The 19,636-nt window shown below is 36.1% G+C and overlaps 2 protein-coding genes and 1 non-coding gene across 3 annotated transcripts in view; all 3 read left to right on the forward strand.

Moving 5' to 3' along the window:
• The window catches only part of LOC142343306 (valine--tRNA ligase-like), a 61,090-nt gene that overhangs the window by 21,707 nt on the left and 19,747 nt on the right, over positions 1-19,636 (forward strand). The window contains exons 8-12 of the mRNA XM_075395132.1: positions 4,725-4,816; positions 8,504-8,740; positions 9,173-9,318; positions 10,516-10,735; positions 10,948-11,056. Of these exons, the coding sequence (XP_075251247.1) occupies positions 4,725-4,816; positions 8,504-8,740; positions 9,173-9,318; positions 10,516-10,735; positions 10,948-11,056 (804 nt within the window). The remainder of the gene's footprint in view (positions 1-4,724; positions 4,817-8,503; positions 8,741-9,172; positions 9,319-10,515; positions 10,736-10,947; positions 11,057-19,636) is intronic.
• Trnap-cgg (transfer RNA proline (anticodon CGG)) lies at positions 5,373-5,444 on the forward strand. Its single transcript has one exon. It is a non-coding gene; the product is annotated as a tRNA-Pro (tRNA).
• On the forward strand, positions 5,498-6,558 carry LOC142343307 (uncharacterized). The gene has a single exon (XM_075395133.1). It carries the CDS (start codon positions 5,696-5,698, stop codon positions 6,341-6,343), a length of 648 nt encoding a protein of 215 aa, XP_075251248.1. The 5' UTR covers positions 5,498-5,695; the 3' UTR covers positions 6,344-6,558.

The following is a 19,636-nucleotide window of genomic DNA, read 5'->3' on the forward strand; positions in this document are numbered from 1 at the left end:
TCTGTGTGTTTTCTTTCTTCTTCACTTAGATTGGTTGCCTTGAAGTTTGTTTCTCTTAATTTCAGTGAGACCTTTTTCTCGAGGTGTTTTGCCTTATCTGTTTTTAATTCGTTTGTTTTCATTGTTGTTTTTAGTTTTTCGGCGAAGGCATCTGCAGCTTCCTGATTATTCTTGAGTAATTTTTCGTTGTTTTTCTGATTTTGGTTAAGTAATATTTTTGCAGCTTTCAAGAGGTTTTTACCTTTTCTTGCTAGGTTTAGTTTGTCAATTAGTTTTTTATTGTCCCGTTCTGTTTTTTTTCTTTTTTTCTTCATTTCTTTTCTGAGTGTATTGATTTTTTTGCTGATTGTTTGGTTTTGGGGTTGTTTCTTCGTCGTTTCTTCTTAATTTGTTTTCTTTTTTAACTCAAGTTTTTTTGTCAGCTTTTCGCTTTGATGGTTTGTAGCTATGTGTTTGTTCACATATATCCTTTCTTTCTATGCAGCTTGAATGTTTTGTGTAATTTTGTCTATGTCTCTATGTCTATTTTGTTTGTTATGTTCCTATTTAGGTATTCTGAATTATGCAAGATACGATTTTGGTTCTTTTCCCAGTTAACGTTGCGATTGGATTGATTTATCTATGTTATAGATGCTAACAAATGGGTAATGATCACTAGGGCTTTAACTGAAGACATAAAATTTATCAAATAAGCTCGTTAGTTTAGACTCAGCTAGGTGCACATCTAGTGTTCCACAATCTTTGTGCGAAGCTACATAATTGTATAGTATTATATAAAGTTTTCCCCGTCAAGCCATTGTTCAACTATATTTCCTGTTTTGTTAGTGTGTAGGTCGTTGACTCCAATCATTCGGTGTTTTGTTTTGATGTCAACAGTAGTTAAGTGGGCTGGATTGTTTGGTATTTTTGTGATTAGGTTCGTTCCTGTTTCTAGTTGTGTTGATACATAGATGTTTGTTATGTAGATTCCAAGTGTTTTTATAGTGATACATTCTTGTCTTTGTTTGATTTCGGATTCATATGTTTTCATTTCTATGAGTTCCTAATTTAATCGATGTTTGAATTAGATTGCAGATCCTAAACGGTTGTGTTTGGTGTTTCCTGCTAGGGTATAGTCTTCTGAGTTTGGGTGGTTTTTCTTACCGAAGTTGGTTTCGTTGAGGCAAGCTACGTCGGCTTGCCTCAGTTTTTTCCAGTATATCTGATGTTTTTTTTTAATTTTTAATCAGTTAGGGACAGTTTAGTTGCGTGACTATTAGTGTTTTTTTTTTAAAATTTTCGGTTTTCAATCCTTTTGTTTCTAGTTTTAAACGGTTCTGATTTTTCTTTTTTTCAAGTTGTTGTTTGTTTTAGTGCTGAGTGTTCTGGTTTTCAGTTCTGAGTTTATCTAATTTTTGTCTCATTTTCCCTTCATCTACTGTCAGTTTGTTGTCTTTTAATATTTCACATAACATTTTTGTAATGTCTTCCATGACTGTTTATAATATTTTCTCTAGTTTTTTCATTTAGTTTTATTGTGCTTTGTAAGTTTGCGTTCAATTGGTCAATTTGGTTCTAAAGTTTGTTTCTAAGTCTTTCATTGGCGATTTTTGTTATCTGCTCTATTTTGCTTTCAAGTTTGCTAAAGTGACTTTTTATGATACTTTTGAGATTTTTTTCGATTTGTGTTTGAGAATCACTTGCTGTTTTTTGTGCTTTCTGTCTTTGTTTTCTGGATTCTTTTTGAGCCTACGCGTATGATGCAGCGCTTCTTTGTGCTTTTGACAGCCTTTATAGGCAGCGCTGTGCTTTTCATTGCCATTTGCGCAGCAAGGTTCATTTTGATTGCCGTCTTTGATGTGGTGTCCACCGCATCTTGGACATCTTTTCGCGTTGTCGCACTTTACTGCTATGTGATCATGTGCTTGTCATTTGAAGCATTGCACTATTTTTGGTTGCTGTTTTGACGTTTCACATTTCAATTTTTGTAGGCACAATACAACCCCATTCATGGTGGCTTTTTTGCTTGGTTTTCATCTCTAGTTAGGACTCTAACTGGTCTTGTTTCTTGATTTGTTACGCTGCTTTTAACTCGAAATCTTTTTGGGGCCTAATTCGTTGTTGGTTTAGTTGTTTTTCAATTTTGTTTAGGCTGACGTCTAGAAAATTTTTTTGTAATTGCGAAGCATGGAATTGCTTTTCCTGGCTTTTGTTGTTGTTGGAGTTAACTTTCACTTCGTACTTTTGAAACTCTTGTTTGATGTTTTGTGGTTTTAGAAATTTGGATGCTTCTTTTTTTTGGGCTTTATTTTGAAGCCGTTTCTCATTGGAATTTCTCCTACACTGTCCGGGTCTCTTTGGTTAGTAAGTCTAATCATGGCGTTGGCGAAAGCAGCTAGTCGATGTCTCTCTCCTTCAAAGTTAACGTACACGATTCGTTGGTAATTAGTGTTTAGTAGCCGCACAGCGATAGCTGGGGCTATTATTAGCCTTCTCTTGATTTCCATTTCGTCGTCGAAATTTTTGTTACGACCAATTGAGGTCTCAATCTCCAAATCTTTTTGTTCATTCGTTGATGCAATTTCAACTGAATTGCGTGCGTGACGTCCTTTTTCGCTCTTAGTGGAACGAGTTTTTTGTTCATGCGCGTGATTAAATTTTTGGTCACATTTGACTTACCTCACTCTCAAAAATGACTTCCGCTTTAAAATTGTTTTTTTTTACTTTAATTCAAAGAGATAAGGTCAAGTGGGTATGGGTCACTCATAAATGAAGATTATTTGAGAGCTGCTAATAGAGTCAATATTAGTCAAAATATTACATATCATCCTTCAATGAAACGACGTTTTTTTGGTCTGTCTTTTTTTTACTGTTTTTTTTTGAGACTGCAGATCTGCGAAGCTATTGCGGCTCTTTTCTGCCAATCTTCCAGCTATGTTTGCTTTTTATGCTCTACATTAGGACGTTTATTAGCGGCTTCGGCTATATCGCCTGCGTCCAGGGCCCGTTTTTGGGCTCAGTGAAAGTAGTAACGTTTTCGGTTGGGTTCTCATTGTCGGGGTTGGTTTTTGGATCGAAACCCAAACCTATCTCTAAACCCAAATCTATGCTATCATCGGAGTGAGTTCGTTCGTATGGGTCGTTTCGGAGAGGATGAAAGGGGGTGCTTGTTTGCGGTTGTACGCAGTTGTGGGGTGAAGGGTTATTCATGTTCAAGACTAGGGGTATTATTGGGGTTCGAGATATGTCAAATTTTTGTTCGCAATACCCGGCGTCCCGGTATTCGGATTATATCTAAATAACTCAACTTAGTTTTAACTGCAATGATAAGGGCGGTCAAAAGTTGCAAAAACTTTTATCCTATACAAGTTAAAAGTTGCGACAACGCTTATGCTCTATTGAAAGTTGCAAAAACGCTTATTCTATAAAAGTTATAAACATTTCGATTTCTTTAATAATCCTTATCCTATGAAAAAGTTGCAAAGCACTTATCCTATTTTTTGAAAGTCTTAATTCGAGCTTTTCTAGCTTATAGGGAGCTGTATAAGCTCTGAGGTGCTAATCCTGAGTGGTCTAATAAATCACAGAGCTAGTCTGTGCCAAGAAAAAAAGCAAAAAGGCACCAATTCACCTCACCAATAACTTTTTGGACGAGTTACTAGGCGTCTAGGCTTCAATGCACCTCTTACAATCTCCAAGCAAGGGCTACTGCTTCTGGTCTCACTCCTTCGTCTTGCTCTTGTCTGTTGCCTGTTTCTCCACTTTTAGATCACTTGTTCTCACTCATGTCGTCTTGTCACTTCTCAGGTCGTCACTAGCTTCTCCAAATGCTTTTATCGTCTTGGTCTTCGTCTGTTGTAGTTGTAGTTGGGTTGCAATGCAAGGTGAAAATTGACATCTACCCCTTCTCTTCTCTTCCCCAATGAACATGACTAGACGCAAAACCAAGCATAGACCAAACAAGGACTTAAAACTGTAACGCAAGACGCGAGTATATACGGCTTCTTGAAAAGAAGCCAAAGAAACTAGACAACCACACTTCACTTGTAGCCTATTCTGGCCTCATTTTTGTGTTCTTTTTGACTGGTGATTTTTATACTACTTTTGAATTAGAGTATGAAAATACCGCTTGGACAATTTTTGGTTTTCCAGACCGAGTTCTGAACGTGCGGAAATTTGTCTCCAATTTTTGCAATGATTTGGGCTTTTTTTATGTTTTTGGGGATGGGTTATATAGATAGGTATTTATCGTATATAGTGTCTCTTCTCTGTCAGGAGGATCCTTTTGCTCATTTCATATTTCATTTTTGCAGCTGAATGTCATGCAGTGTTAACAAACTCCTTTAGTGGAAGGGAGATTTGCTTTTTCATTTGAATAGGTTTTCAACAATACTATTCATGTCCTTCACTCTGTAAATCTGCACGAGATTTTTTATAAGTAATGGTTACGTGACTCTGCTTGAAGTCACTGAGAACTTCTGGCGTTTATCGAGAACCGCGAAGCGGTTCGAGATATTAAGTCAGAATTTCGAAGTGACTTCCGCAGAGTCACTTAACCATGCTTAAAACACGAAACGCGCACGTTTTAAAGTGACAAAAGTCAACGGAAGTCAACTTCTGGCTAAGTAGGAACTTCTGGCATTTTAACGTCTGGCACTCCAGGCTTTCGGCATTTTGAAATGTGCACGTGAGTGTTTTAGGTAACAAATGCGTGTTTACAAATTGCCAATTAGATTGATTTTCAGGTGTTGAAGAAATCATTGTGTCAACCACGCGTATTGAGACTATGCTGGCTGATGCTGCAGTAGCTGTTCATCCGGATGACGAGAGATATAAGGTCAGTGGGCAAACAGTTATAAGTAGTCCGCCCACCCTTGAAGGTGTTCAGGATATGCGAGCCATTGTTAACTCAGAAAACGCTATTTTCGGATGTTTCGTTATATTGACTCTACTGTTATTCAATGACTGCTGTTATACTCTACTGAAGCATCAATAAAAATTTCGGGTCTTTCTCATTATACCCCCCTCTCTCTCCAATCATGGCAAACATACCATAATTCCACTTCTTATGCCCCTGAACAAATAGATCTTGGACTGAGGGACGAAACAGTATAGATCAATAGATAATACTATACTCTGGTTAAAAAAATGAAGGCAGTCACACATCTTTGAGAGTCTGATATATTACTCTATTTTCTCGTTCTGGTCGCGGTTAATATTTTTTATCGAGTTTTGATAACTCTCTAAAATGCAAAACGTCGAGTCTGAAAATGTATGTTGAATCAAATTAAAAGCTTTGTGATATATATCAACGATATATTGAAGCAGCGGATAAAGCAAAGGCACTAAGCAGCTATCTGTTCATTTATAATAGTGAAATTGGTGAAAGCAGTGGGACAGTGGTCTAGTGGTATGATTCTCGCTTCGGGTGCGAGAGGTCCGGGGTTCGATTCCCCGCTGTCCCCGGAGGTTTTTGCACTTGTTACTGATTCTTCTAAATGGTAGAACCTTCTAGAATTCTCCAGTTACATCATAATAGTTCTAGAACAATCATAAGAAACACTATAAAAAGACGAGTATAAGAAACAACCTCAGTTTAATTCTACCAAAAATAAGCTAATAAACGTAATACTGCAGAAAGCTTCGAGTCTCATATTGTACTTTTCTTGCGAACTCGACACAAATTTAATCAACTTACAATAAACACATTGGGATAATGTTGCGAGATTTTGACTTCGACTCATTTCTCCTTGTGAGACCGGGGAACAACCGCTCTATAGAAGCTTCTTCATCGGCTGCTCTGCGCCCCAATCGAATGATGTGGTTGTCACCCAACAACGACAGTCTAATGCGATGTCTTCTGCGAGATGAAGAACAAGAAATGGCACCCAAAAGACAGCAGCGGTCAAACGACTGGATTGAAAACGACTTCTTGCCTCTCAAGCGACCAGGCTTCGGCAGTAACCAGTTCCAGAAAGTCAGGGAGATTGCCGGGGTTGCAAAAGATGACTGGTCTTCAGTTGCTGATTCCAGAGGATTTAACCCCGACGAAGTCAACATTCAGCTTGAGGGGAACATAGTCCAAATGTCTGGCAGCTCGGAATGGAAAAGCTCGGATGGCACTCACAAAAGAAGCCGTACGTTCTCTCAGGCGTTTACGGTTCCAGAAGACGTGAAACTGGACACGTTGCAGACAAAGATGCTGGAGAATGGGTTGATGGTGGTGTACGCTAAGAGGGAGAAGAAAGAGGAAGAGAAGAGAGCAGTCCGAGATATTCCGATTCAAAGGATTGAGAATCAAAACGGAAGCGCAACCGAAAAGAATGCCGCGAATAAAGAACAAGTTTCTACTGGTGAAGAGTGAAAAGAATGAAGATATGTCTAAATGGAGCTTATTTAGAGACCTAGAAGAACTAGATTTTTGCACTTAGTAAAATATTGATTCTTGTGGTGTTTATTTTGTATGTTCAATATTAGTATGTCATAAAAGATTTGATGTCAAACCTTGTCTTGTGAATTGCTCTGTGTATTCTTAGTTGTACTCAACTTCATATTAATTCAAATATTTTTGCTTATAAACGACATTTTTACTAAAAGAGCGCTAGTGAGCTAAGAAATATTCCAATTAGACGGGGATATTTGAGTAGGACCGGGAGAAGGCATCCTTACGGCAAATTGTTCGCTCAAATAGAGGATAATAGCTGTAAAATTTTTGCTTTACTGATTTATGCTGTGCCAGAAATTAATGCTTCTCATTGACTTCTGAAGAATTTAAATACCAATTGTTCAATCTTCATGAATTGATAATTGCTCTCGCTCAAAGTAGTCGTATAGTTTCCTTTCAGCTTCAAACTTAATATAGACTTATCTTGAGTGATTTGACTTTGTTCAAATGGGACTGTGAAGGGAATTGTCGAGCTTTTCTAAGTTTTCGATTCTTCCATAAATCACTTTACTGTCCCCTCACCCCACGTTTTTTGCATCCAGTGCAGCTGGCTTCGCTATCAGAAACTAGAGCGTCAGACGACTTTTTGTTTCGTCGTCTGACGCTCTTTTTTGTTTACATTTGTTCACACAGCAAAGCTGAAAAAGTCAAATTTTCTGAGTGACGTCTTCCTCTCACTTACAGCGTTTGCGTGCGTGACTTTATTTCTCATTCTTTCTCTAGCAAAGGTTTTAAGTTCATTTGCGTGATTAGATTTTGATCATACGTGACTTACCTTATTCATTAAAATTACTTTGCACTTAAAGTTTAATTTGAATTAGGTTAAGGTCAAAGAAACTCATATGTGCAGTAAAGGTCCCTAATAAAAGGCTTCTGCGGAATGAAATATAACAATCTATTAATTTATCGCTGAATGTTTTTCACCTAGCTTTTTGAGTGGCGTCGATTTTTTTTTCAATTTAGATCTGTATCTGTTTCTATCTCTATTATACGGCACGCAAGTCTATTCTTTCGCAGCTATTCCGGCAATCTGCCGGCTATGTTAAATGAAGTCATTTGGTAATGGTAACAGGCTCAATCAGGGAATAATTACAGGATCTGTTTTTTTGCTGGATCGGTTTTTACTCTGACGCATTTGCCTTTTGGTCCTCAGAAACGGAATAAGCAAGTATAACCACGAGGGCTTTAAATCGCTGAGCAGTTTTTTTAGAGCTTTACTAGCAGCTATTGAGAATATTTGTGTGAAGTTTAGTTTTTTTTCTCGCTTTCGTTTTGTGTTTTTGTGGCTTCTTTTTTCTCTCGCTTTCGTTTTGTTTTTTTTGTGGCTTCTTTTTTCTCTGTGGAAATGAGTAATTGGTCTCGGAAAAAAAACGAATTTGCCAAAATTGTTTAGCGCAAAAAGTAAATATATATCAAATAGATCCAAATCATTTCAAGCCAATATAAAAAGTATTTTACGTGCTCATTGCCTAAATTACTACCCAGCTCTAAGTCGCCATCTTTGTGTTGTGTCTATTATATTGCTACAAAATGGAATAGCGCGTTGTTTTTGTTCGTATATCAAAACAAGGGACTTAAAGAAAGTGGACCATACTAGATACCTGAAACTTGGTATAATTTTGCAAAGATGTGAAAGTTCAATAGCGCTTCCATTCATTGGTTCAAGTAATGGTTCCTTATATTTTTGGCACGAGTCTACGAAGTTAAAAAAATTATATAAAGATGGAACTCCGAAAGCATTTCGTTTTTATCTTTTCTCACCGGGCTTCGTATTAAAACATTTCGTTCAATGCGAAGCATCTTTAACGAATACGAAACCAAATATATAGCGACACAGAATATGTCATAAAAGTCTTAAAGTAATCTATGTTTGCGTCAAATAGCGAACATTTCAATAAACCCCTATTAAAATATTGTAAATTGAATTGCTGTTCTAATGAAACGCCGTACCCCGTTTCTGCGACAAAAATATCAATCTGCTTAAATTGGCTTAATAAAAAAATGAGCGTACCTCCACAACTGAGGGGTTGTAGCATTAATGATTTTCCGTGATAAGCATTGATTAATTTCAACTTTCAGTCCATGCACGGGAAGTTTGTGCGCCATCCGATTAGAGGAGACAAGATGCCCATCATTGCGGATGATTTCGTGGACATGTCATTCGGTACTGGAGCTGTGAAGATCACTCCTGCTCATGACCACAACGATTTTACAGTGGGGAAGAAACACCAGTTGCCCTTCTATCAAATGATGGATGAGGAAGGCAACATTCAACTGGTTGACGAGAATGAAAAACCGATGGAGTGCAAATATAATGTAGGCAAATTTTTTTAGGGTTTGATCATCTTTCGATCTTTCGGATCTATGTTGCCCCCCCCCCCCAAGTATATTATGCAACCCCCAATTACACAGCACGATCCATTACATTGTAATTCATTATGTAAAAATATGGCACGTGCGTCGGTGTGGAAAAAATACGCACTCACTAGGGGGGGGGGGGGGCACAAACAGAAAAGAACCCATTTTTCTTCAAATATTGTTCTAGAGCAGAGTTTTGTCTGCAACTTTGTTAATGCTCAATGACTTTCTTCTAGGGCGGCTCTTAAACAATCAAATAGATTGCCTTTAGTCTCTTTAGTTAACCGAAATGCAAAAATGTGTCCCGTTGATTGTACGGATCAATTTGCAGACTGAATTGAACAAATGAATTCCTCAAAACTGGGGTAATGATTGTGGTTCAAATTTCAGGGAATGAAGCGGTTTATTGCTCGCAAAGTGATAGCGAAGGATCTGGATGCGATGGGTTTGTTCAAGGGAACCTCAGACAACGCTATGGTTGTGCCAGTTTGTTCACGCTCAAAAGACATTATTGAACCCCTTCTTAAGCCTCAATGGTAAGATAAATTGTTTCCTTGAAGCATTGCGAGACTTTAAACAAGAAGCGAACTTGATGTTTGTTTGACCTTTGAATTTTGGTAACATATGTACACACATTTGTTAACATATCAAAAGAATGTCTTGAAGTTTAGGGGTACTTTTGAAGGCAAAACTAAGCTAAACGTGTTGTCGTAACTTTGGCTGTCGTTAATTGATCGGGAGCGAAGACAGCGCTGCACTTCAGTTTTGCTGATCCGAATTCTTCTCATCTGAAATGTTAAGCAGCCGAATTCAACTGGCTGCTTGATGAAAAAGCGAAAATAGAAGTTTTCGAGATTTAAACCTGTTCAAGTATTTTTTTTCTATTCATTGGTAGCCACGTTAGATAACGTTAACACACCTTTTAAAAACTAATTTTAAAACTGGTGTTTGGTTTCAACTAGTTCAATAGTTGCCTTGATTTCGGAGACTGTTTGGAAGAAATCTGCTTTTTGCAGCTTAGTTTGTGCCAAAATTAAGTACTATTAATTACGGGGATAAATTGCCTTTATTGTTCAAAGAGATGATTAACGAAATTGCCTCTATCGTTTCGATGTTTTCAAAGTAACTGAATTGAAAAAAAATTGGATCCATGAATTCTTATCTGTTTTTTTTTGTGAACTTTTGCTTTGCAGTTACGAATAGTAATTACTCAAACTTTGATCGGGGTTGCTGGCATTCTCCATTTTCCAAATATTTCACTGAACTGACGAAAGGTGGTTCAGGTAATTTGGAGTCATTTTTTTTGTCAAAATCAGATTGCAAATATTTTTGCAAGGTATAACTATTCCAATGCCCATTAATTTTTCGAACGAGATTTCTGGAAATTTTTCCCCTTAAACAAAATGCTGCTCTGGCACAAAGAGTCAGTCCACGAAAGATATATTCTAGCCGGTTTCTGTAACTGCTGTTTCGTTATTCCATCGAGATACAATTTTCCCACGGGCGAGTTTTGATGTCAACTAAGACCAGTAACTTTGGATTCGGCCAACAAACGAAGTATTTTGATTCCGAGGCAATAAGGCATCCATGTTTTGGTTTGCTTCCTTTTTCAAACCCTACTTGTTAATTCCACAAATTTCGTCAGATGAATGTGATTTTTGTGACGTATGAATCAGTTTATGTAAATGATCTTACCAGTTATTTGTGTCTATTCGTGATTTAAATCTGTTTAGGTACGTGGACTGTGACCAGATGGCAGCTGATGCTATCAAAGCAGTGGTAGAGGGAAATATCAAACTGTTCCCCGTAGCTTCAGTAAAACAGTGGAATTCCTGGCTGGAGAGGATAAGACCCTGGTGCATTTCCAGACAGCTGTGGTGGGGTCATCAGATCCCGGCTTATTACGTCACATTTACAAATCCAGAAAAAATGCCAGCTAGTTTGGACAAAGATGTTAGTTGACCTTAAGGTGGATCGAATGCTTCTTCTTGAATGAAATTTAACAGTTTAATGGTGATTTTGTACCAAAATTACAACGAAATTGTATTAATAATTCAAATAATAACTAGCGTAAATTTTTCCAATACTTAAAATAAGATTTTTTTAATAGTAATGAGTTGTTTTTGCAGACCAAAGATGCTTTTATAGATCTTTTGCTTTTATAGATCAAAGATGACCCTGAGAGATGGATCAGTGCTCGCTCAGAAGAAGAGGCAATCGAGAGAGCATGCAAGAAGTTCAATGTCGAATCAGCTGACATAAAGCTCACTCAAGGTGAATGATCTGCTGAGTCTTTGTACGCGCTTGCGATTTCAGAACTTATGTTTTTCACTTCTAAGTAAATTCAGAAGGCGCGGGAAAATTACTTTTAGATATTTCATTAATAGCCGCACAGCGATAGCTGGGGCTGTTATTGGTCTTGGTTTTTTATGACTCGAAGAGGAGTATTGGTTTTCTTAAGGTTTTTTCTTACCGGAAGTAAATTTTTCAGGCCGCGTTTTGACCTAATAGTGAAAGTTTGTAAAATTGCTGTGGGAACTAACTTTTTTGTGAGCGAGAGAAGTGTTTTCTTAATGCGCTGAGTTCAATGAATGACTTTTTGACTTTGAAATGAGTTTTTGAGAGATTGGCGCATATAGTTTAGCAGTGTTTTCGTCAATGTGGCCCATTTTTTATTGTAACTTGTTTTTTTTGTAGAAGTAATGTTTGATTGATGCCACATGAATACGTAACCATCTGAAATTGATCCTACAATGTTTCTGAGAGCTGAATAATGCGTTTCAAGTATAAAATTGGCCCATATTTCTTATTTTTTGTCAATTTTTGGCTTTTTCGTTGATTTCTTCATTTTTGGCTTTTTGAGCAGACTTTTTTTAAAACCGAATTAGTTAATAAGTAAACGTCTTTTTGATAACTTCTGAATTGGATGCCTCTTTTTGACGTCAGATGTTTTTGTTTTTATAAAATTGTTTGTGTGTTTTTGGTTTCGTTTTGTTGCTAATTGGATTGTTTTTGGCCAAAACTATTTAAAATTCAGTGAAAAATTTATCCTATTTTAAACATTTTTAAAATTGTTTTACTGTTTCGCAATTGTTCTCAAATCTCAATAGCTTAATAAGAGTTTCCAGTTTAGTTTTTTGATTTTTCAGAAGTTGCGAGTTAGTTTGTTCATCTTTTCGAGAAGTTTTTTGTATGTATTCTCCACATTCTAGCATGTTTCTTTCTAACATTCTTAGTTAGACTTGTGTATTCTCCACATTCTAGCATGTTTCTTTCTAACATTCTTAGTAAGACCTATAGTTTTATTGGCCCTGCTTTCATTTAATTAATTGCTCTTGAACGAAGTTCATGGCAATTATTGTAAATGTGCGTCTTTTTTATGCAAATTTTTCGCTTGACCATTTTTCGCTTCTCTTCGAGAACATTCTTTGACTTCTCAAGTGACTTTTTCACGCTTTCTTTATTTTTGAGTGATCTCTATTGCTCCGAAGTAAATTGTGTTGCTAATATAAATTCGGTTGCAGAATAGCAGAGGCTAGTGAATAGTAGCCCAGTGGTTAGTGCGTGTGGTTTTGGATCGGGAGATCAGTGGTTCGAATCCCGTCCGGGGACAAGTTTTTTTGCACCCATTAAGAAAAATTGATCTAGGCTACAGCCCCCGAATTAAATTGCCTCGCCTGTCGTTCAAGAGCAATTTTTAGGACATTTTTCTGTTTATGTTTGAAAACTATCGATTTGAACTAAGCTCAAGTAAACAAGTTATTTTATTTAATATAATATGGCACTGAGGTTTTGCCTGCTTCACTTTACAATTTTTGACCCAAAATCTTCTGCGAATATTCTTAGGGCTTGTAATTGGTAACATATGATTTTTTGAATGTTGTTCTATCTCTTTAGTCTGTTTCATAAATGATTTCGGTTTGATTAATTTTTTGTCGTTTTAGTTTTATTGCGTTTATTCTGATCTTTAAACTAATCTTTGTTAATAGCCGCAAAGCGATAGCTGGGGCTATTATTGGCCTTCTCTTGCTTTTTTTATTTCGTCGTCATGATTTTTGTTACGACCATATGACGTCACAGCCACTTTTTGTTCATTCTTTCATGCAATTTCAACTGAATTGCATGTGTGACGTCATTTTCGCTCTTAGTGGAGCGAGTTTTTTTGTTCATGCGCGTGATTAAATTTTTGGTCACAATTGACTTACCTCACTCTCAAAAAAGACTTCCTCAATTTGAAATTGACTTTTATTTACTTTAATTCAAAGAGATAAGGTCAAATGGGTGTGTGTCACTCTAAATAAAGGTTATTTGAGATCAGCTAATAGACGCAGCACTAACTTATGCAGATTTTCAATCAAAATATAACAGATCAGCCTTCTATGAAAAGACGATTTTTTGCTGTCGGTCTGTCTTTTTTGCTGTTTTTTTATACTGCCGCTCTACGAATCTATTGCGGCTATTTTCTGGCAATCTGCCAGCTATGTTAGTTAAAGCGACAATTTTTTTTATTTATCAATTGATTGCTGTTTTTTGTTGTAAAATAGTGTTTCGATTGAGAGAAATCACAGAAATTGCTAAGTTTGTAACAGTTTTTGTTTATTTCTTGTAGTGCTCAAGTTTGTCTTCCAAAATAAGGTTTTTGGCAGGCTAACATGACTTTACTTTTGCTGCTTGCGTACTTTGATGTTTTCAATTGCTTAGAAAAAATTTGACCTGTTATATAGGAGTAATGTAGTTTTTTAGTCGTAATTTATATAGGAGTAATGTTCATTTTTGACTGATTGTTTTGTTGTTAGTAGTCACTTTAGTAGAAGCCAGTTGATTTTAAAGGCAATTCTTTCACGAAGACAACTCCTCGAGTTGTTTCCGGAATTATTCCGGCTCTGTTTATTTCGTTGTCAAGATTTTTGTTACGACCATTTGACGCAAAAATCACTTCATATCTGCTTTTTGTTCATCTATTCATGCAATTTCAACTGAATTGCGTGCGTGACGTCTTTGTTCCTTCTTAGCGGAGCGAGTTTTTGTTTATTCGCTTGATGAAAATTTTGGCCGCACGTGACTTACACCACAAAATTGACTTCCTGACTCTGAAATCGACTTTTTTATTCCAAAGAGATAAGGTCAACTGAGTGTGTGCCACTCTAATTGAAGGTTATTTGAGCAGCTATTAGAAGCAGCAATAAAATTGACAGATTTTTAATCAAAAGATCTGAGCGTTTAATGAAAAGAATTTTGTGGTATGTTTCTTATACTATCTTTTTGAGACTGTAGATCTACGAAGCTATTGCGGCTATTTTCTAACAATCTGCCAGCTATGCTTGATAATATTGTCAAAATATTGGTAACATCAGCATCAGGGTTTGTTTGAGTGAATATTTGCACTGCCATGAAATAGTTGTCACTCTCAACAATTCATCGGAGTGCTACCTCTTTGATCGTGATTTCTCTACGGATTTCGAGAATTTTTCAGCATATCAGAGAAGCCAAACAGTAAAATTAAAGTTCATAAAATGTTTTCATAGAAACTTAAAAAAAAACAGCTAAAGGATTAAAACCTAGACTATAAAAATTGCAAGATTTTTATATCTGTTTAATTCAGAAAGAAATAAATCATTAACAAACTCATTCAAAATTTGGGAATAAATTCGAATCGCCTGCCGTTTGTGCTTAAGAGATGCAAAACGTATTTCTTTTCATTCCCTCGGGGCTAACGATCTTCATAATTTTTTGGTCATTGATTTTTTGCAGTCTATCTCCGTTTTTAGTTTCGGTTTTGACGTCAACATTTCTTGGTCATTATCTTTTATCGCAGCCACTTTTTAGGTCTATGGCCATATTTTACTTCAGTTTTACTTTTTAATTGCTCTCAACGAAGTTTGTAGCAAATATATTAGCCCTGTTGGTCTTTTTTTGCGATTTTTTTCCTGGCCGATTTTTCGTCCGACCCATTTGACTTTTCGTCCTCAGAAACGGGATAACTGGTAGCCCCCAGTGGGCATTAAGTTCTCTTGGAGCCTTTCAGCTCACTAATCTCCTCAATGCACTACTCACTGTTGCCCTCGATGCACTTCCATCCCCGCTGCCGTCACCTCATGCTCATCCAATTAAGCTAAAGCTAGCCTCACTGAACCGTGGCCAGCTACTGACGAAGCCAGCCGCTCGCCGGTTGTTTGAGAGCAATTCGTCCGACGTTAGTCAGTTATGTTCTGTCTTTTAACCATGGGTACAGATTTTGTCATTGCGTTCATTATAAAAGCTAGCCAATCGAGGTAAGAAAACGAACTTTCTGGTTTTATAGCAGCAAAGCTGAAAACTGAGCGCAGCTTTATTGAGGAGTTCCTGGTTTTTACGACTCGAAGAGGAGTATTGGTTTTCGTAAGTTTCTTTAAACCGGAAGTACTATTTGTACGGAGAACGTTTTGAGCTAAAAGCAAGCAGAATTGCCGTGAAATAATTGTTCTGAGCGAGAGAAGTATTTTGTTTATGTGCTGCGTTGCGTACATGATTTTTCAGCTTGAAAAGTGTTTTCTTAGACAATGGCTGGGGCACATGGATAACCGTTTTTAACCGATTGTTCTTTTGATTTTAACTTGGGAAGTTAACTTTGGATTTTTTCATTATCTTTGTTATTGGATCTTTGAGAGCATACTTGAGAGCATAATCAGTGTCTATGTTGACGTCTTTCGGATATTTTATGCGTTGAATGCCTTTTTCTGACTCGAGGTGTTTTCGTTTTATGAGTTTTTACACATACTAATTCGGATTTGTTGTTCAATTTTTCTAAGATTTTGGCTTGCGCTTTGGTTTCATTTAATGGAATTAGGCTTTCTCTTCACTGTCAGGGATTTAATTTAGTGTTCTAGTTTTTTCGATTATTTTTTAGCGTTAATTGTTTGAGTTTTTGTCATAATTGAGACTTAAACAATATTTGGACATTTTCGGGAAAATACTTCGATATTTCAAATCTTTTCATTTTGTTTTCACTGTTTATCTTCGACAGGAGGCTGGCTATGTTATTGTACTGAACTGCAATGATAATTAATATAATATACTATTCTTTTTTCAATTTAATTGTGAACTTTCAAAATAATGAAGGTGCCCTTTATTACTGTTTTCTTTTCAACGTGTCCGTAACCTCAACATTCTAGAGTTTGGCAACTTTTTATTACAACTACATATGCTGAGTTGTTGCCATAACTTCTAATTTTTTGCTGTTTTTTATGATTTGTTAAATTGATTTAATTCACCATACTGCAACTCTGAGAGGTATTTAAAATTTCTAAATTTCGTCACTGCTTTTTTTTACTGAAATGGTTGATGATAATAACTGTCGAATTTCTTCGGGCTAAGTTTTGGAAAATAAGAATTTTTTTTTGGTTTCGAGTTTGAATGTTTCCTTTTTCTCCTGAAAAATATAAATTTTGCTATAGTTGGAATCTATTTAAATAAAAATTTCTTGAAAGAGAGAGAGAGATAAGTTTTATGGTGTCAAATTTTGTGGTTACAAAAAACTAATCGTTTTCCTGAGACCTAAATTTAAGTTAGCATTTTTTAGTTCAGTTACATTTAAACGATTATCTACCTTACGCTTTCCCAATGTGTTTTATTTCCTTAGAGTTATTTAGAGCTTCGATTTCTAAGACTAGTTTTTTGTGGCAATTAGTAGCCCGGTAAGTGAGCTGACCAAAACTGTCCATTTGGAAGCTTTTGGTTATTTGTGTAACGTTACGAGATGGGTTTCTTTGCTTTTTTACTGTAGAAATTTTGTCTTGTGTTTTTGTTCTGATGGTTTTCGGTTTGCTTGCTTTCAATGATGAAATATTTCTTTTTACGACAGTTTAAATTTTTAACCAATATTTTGGAGAACTCTGGCGATTCAAAGAAAATTTTTTTTCAGAAAAGAGAATGCTGTAGGCTGCGATTTCGATGTTTTTCGAGAGAGTGCGACGCTTATAGTTGCTTCCGGAGTTATTGCGACTATGTCTTTGTTTCGTCGTTCGACTTTGTTCTTTTTAAAATTTGTTTAATCAGCAAAGTTTGAAAAGTTTTTTGAATGACTTTTTCCTCATTACATGTAATAATGGTCGCTAAGAAAGGCTTCGACTGATTGAATTTTAAGTAGCCATGTCAATTTATTGCTAAAAGTGTTTCAGCGGCGTTGACAACTGTTTCAACTTATTTTTAAATCTGTTTTCTGCGTCATGCAAGTCTCTTTTCGGCAGTCTGCCGGTTATTTTTGGAGGTCTTATAGTAGTAATAGTTTGTCATCTCCTCTTATTTCACAAGATCTTACTAAGCATTTGAATTGAAATAAGTTTTTGACCTGTATTACTTCTGTCCTGAATATTTTGTCCCTCCCGTATATCACGCCGACTTATTTGTTTTTTAATAGCCGCACAGCGATAGCTGGGGCTATTATTGGCCTTCTCTTGGTTTTTTACATTTCAAAGAATTTGAATTGTATTGGGGCGCTGTTTTTCTAAGATTTTCATGATTTTTGATGTCAAATTGGAGTAGTTTTTTGTCACGCCGGAACGGAAAATGGAGCAAAAAAGCGAGTGGTTTTGTGGCGTGAAATTTTTTCGCTGTAATTTTAAAGTAGAGTGAGAAAACGGTGTTTGAACAAAAATTTGCTTTCTCGCTCAAGGTTTTTTGTTCACATGTGGCAATTTCACTTTGATTTTTACTGTTTTTTTTCAATTTTTGGATCGGATTTTCTGAGTGATTTTTCCAATCCATTCATAGTTCATTTTAGGCCTTTTCTTCTGTTTGAACTAAGTTTGTCTTTCTCTCTAGTGGTTTTTTGTTCACATTCAGAAATTTCACTTTGATTTTTACTGTTTTTAATTTTTGGATTGATTTTTTATTCTAATTGGTTTTCCCAATCCATTCATATTTAATTATAGGCCTAGTTTTTTGTTAGAATCAAATTTACTTTTCTTGCTCGTGGTTTTTTGATCTCGCTAGCGGCATTTTGACATTGATTTTCTGTTTTTTTTGTTTTTTTTATCTGAATTTTTTAGAAATGGTTTTCCCATGTCACTCAGTCCGTTTTAGGTCTATTTGTTTGTTTAGTCACTGAAAATTCTTTGAATTGTACGTCAGGACTTGTCCTGCTATGTTTTTTTATTTCGTCGTCATGATTTTTGTTACGACCATATGACGTCACAGCCACTTTTTGTTCATTCTTTCATGCAATTTCAACTAAATTGCATGTGTGACGTCATTTTTCGCTCTTAGTGGAGCGAGTTTTTTTGTTCATGCGCGTGATTAAATTTTTGGTCACAATTGACTTACCTCACTCTCAAAAAAGACTTCCTCAATTTGAAATTGACTTTTATTTACTTTAATTCAAAGAGATAAGGTCAAATGGGTGTGTGTCACTCTAAATAAAGGTTATTTGAGATCAGCTAATAGACGCAGCACTAACTTATGCAGATTTTCAATCAAAATATAACAGATCAGCCTTCTATGAAAAGACGATTTTTTTGCTGTCGGTCTGTCTTTTTTGCTGTTTTTTTATACTGCCGATCTACGAATCTATTGCGGCTGTTTCCTGGCAATCTCAGCCGGCTATTATAGCGCTCCTATTTTTTTCACTTAGTCGAACTTTTTTTCTTTTTACCATTTTGCCGCTTTTTCAGCATTTTGCGTGAAATCTTTTTGACTTCTCTAGGCTAGTTTCTCTCTTCTCTGATTCTGCTAAAAGTGATTTTGAACATCAGTTGCTCAGCAAAGCAATTCAAAAGGAACAGAGTCAGAATAAAAATTGAAGTCAGAAATAGAAACGGGATAAACCCAAAAAGCCTAATTTTAGATGCCCGCTATTTGAACGTCGTTCCTATAAGTCTTAGTTACCATCTCTTATGCTTATTGGTATTGATAGTAGCCCCTGTAGCCTCTCTCTAAGAAACAGAAGTATGTTCAACTACGAAATGCCATCAAAATAAATAGGACTTAAAAATGTTTTTGTACAAAGATCTTTTTTTTCGATATCTTCTATTCTTTCAATCCCAATCATGCTTATTGGAATCCACAGCGGCTATTTTCCGGCAATCTGCCGGGTATGTTTTCGGTCGTCGCGATTTTTATTACGACCATTTGACATCACAACCACTTCAAATCCGCTTTTTGTTCATTCGTTCATACAATTTCAACTGACGTGCGTGCGTGTCGGCATTTTTCGCTCTTAGTGGAGCGAGTTTTTTTTGTTCTTGACTTCCTCGCTTGAAATTGACTTTTATTCACTTCAATTCAAAGAGATAAGGTCAAATGGGTTTTTGTCACTCTCAATGAAGGTTGTTCGAGGGCAGCTAATAGAGGCAGCAAAAATTTATACAGATTTTAAATCGAAATAACATATCAGCCTTCAATGAAAAGACGAATTTTTTTTGCTCTGTCTTCTGTTTTTTTTAGACTGCAGATCTACAAAGCTATTGCGGTTATTTTCTGGCAATCTGCCTGCTATGTTCTGAACTTACGATCGTTAAGATTCAATGGCATTAAATAAAACAATAAAGTTGGGATGAATTGATTGGTGTTAAAGTTGAAAGAATTACCATTGTACTTTCACTCTTCAGTATTTTCACTCTTCGTCAAAATCGTAACCTCAGAAATATGAGGTTAAGCTATTTGTCGCTGCCTTTTGAAGCAATTTAGACAAATTAAAAAAAAAAACTTTTTAATTGGTGCCATTCATGACTCATTAACAGTGCCAGGTTTGAAATAACGAATTCTTCCTTTAATCGCTCGATGTTAGCTAATTCTGAGTTTAAAAAATAGTCAGAAAAATTAAGTCATGGGTTTTGTTTTAAACGCGAAGAAGGTTCACAACAATTGGGAATTCTTGGA

The sequence above is a fragment of the Convolutriloba macropyga genome, chromosome 7 (assembly GCF_964194025.1).
Source record: "Convolutriloba macropyga chromosome 7, txConMacr16.3, whole genome shotgun sequence".
Taxonomy (NCBI): Eukaryota; Metazoa; Xenacoelomorpha; order Acoela; family Convolutidae; genus Convolutriloba; species Convolutriloba macropyga.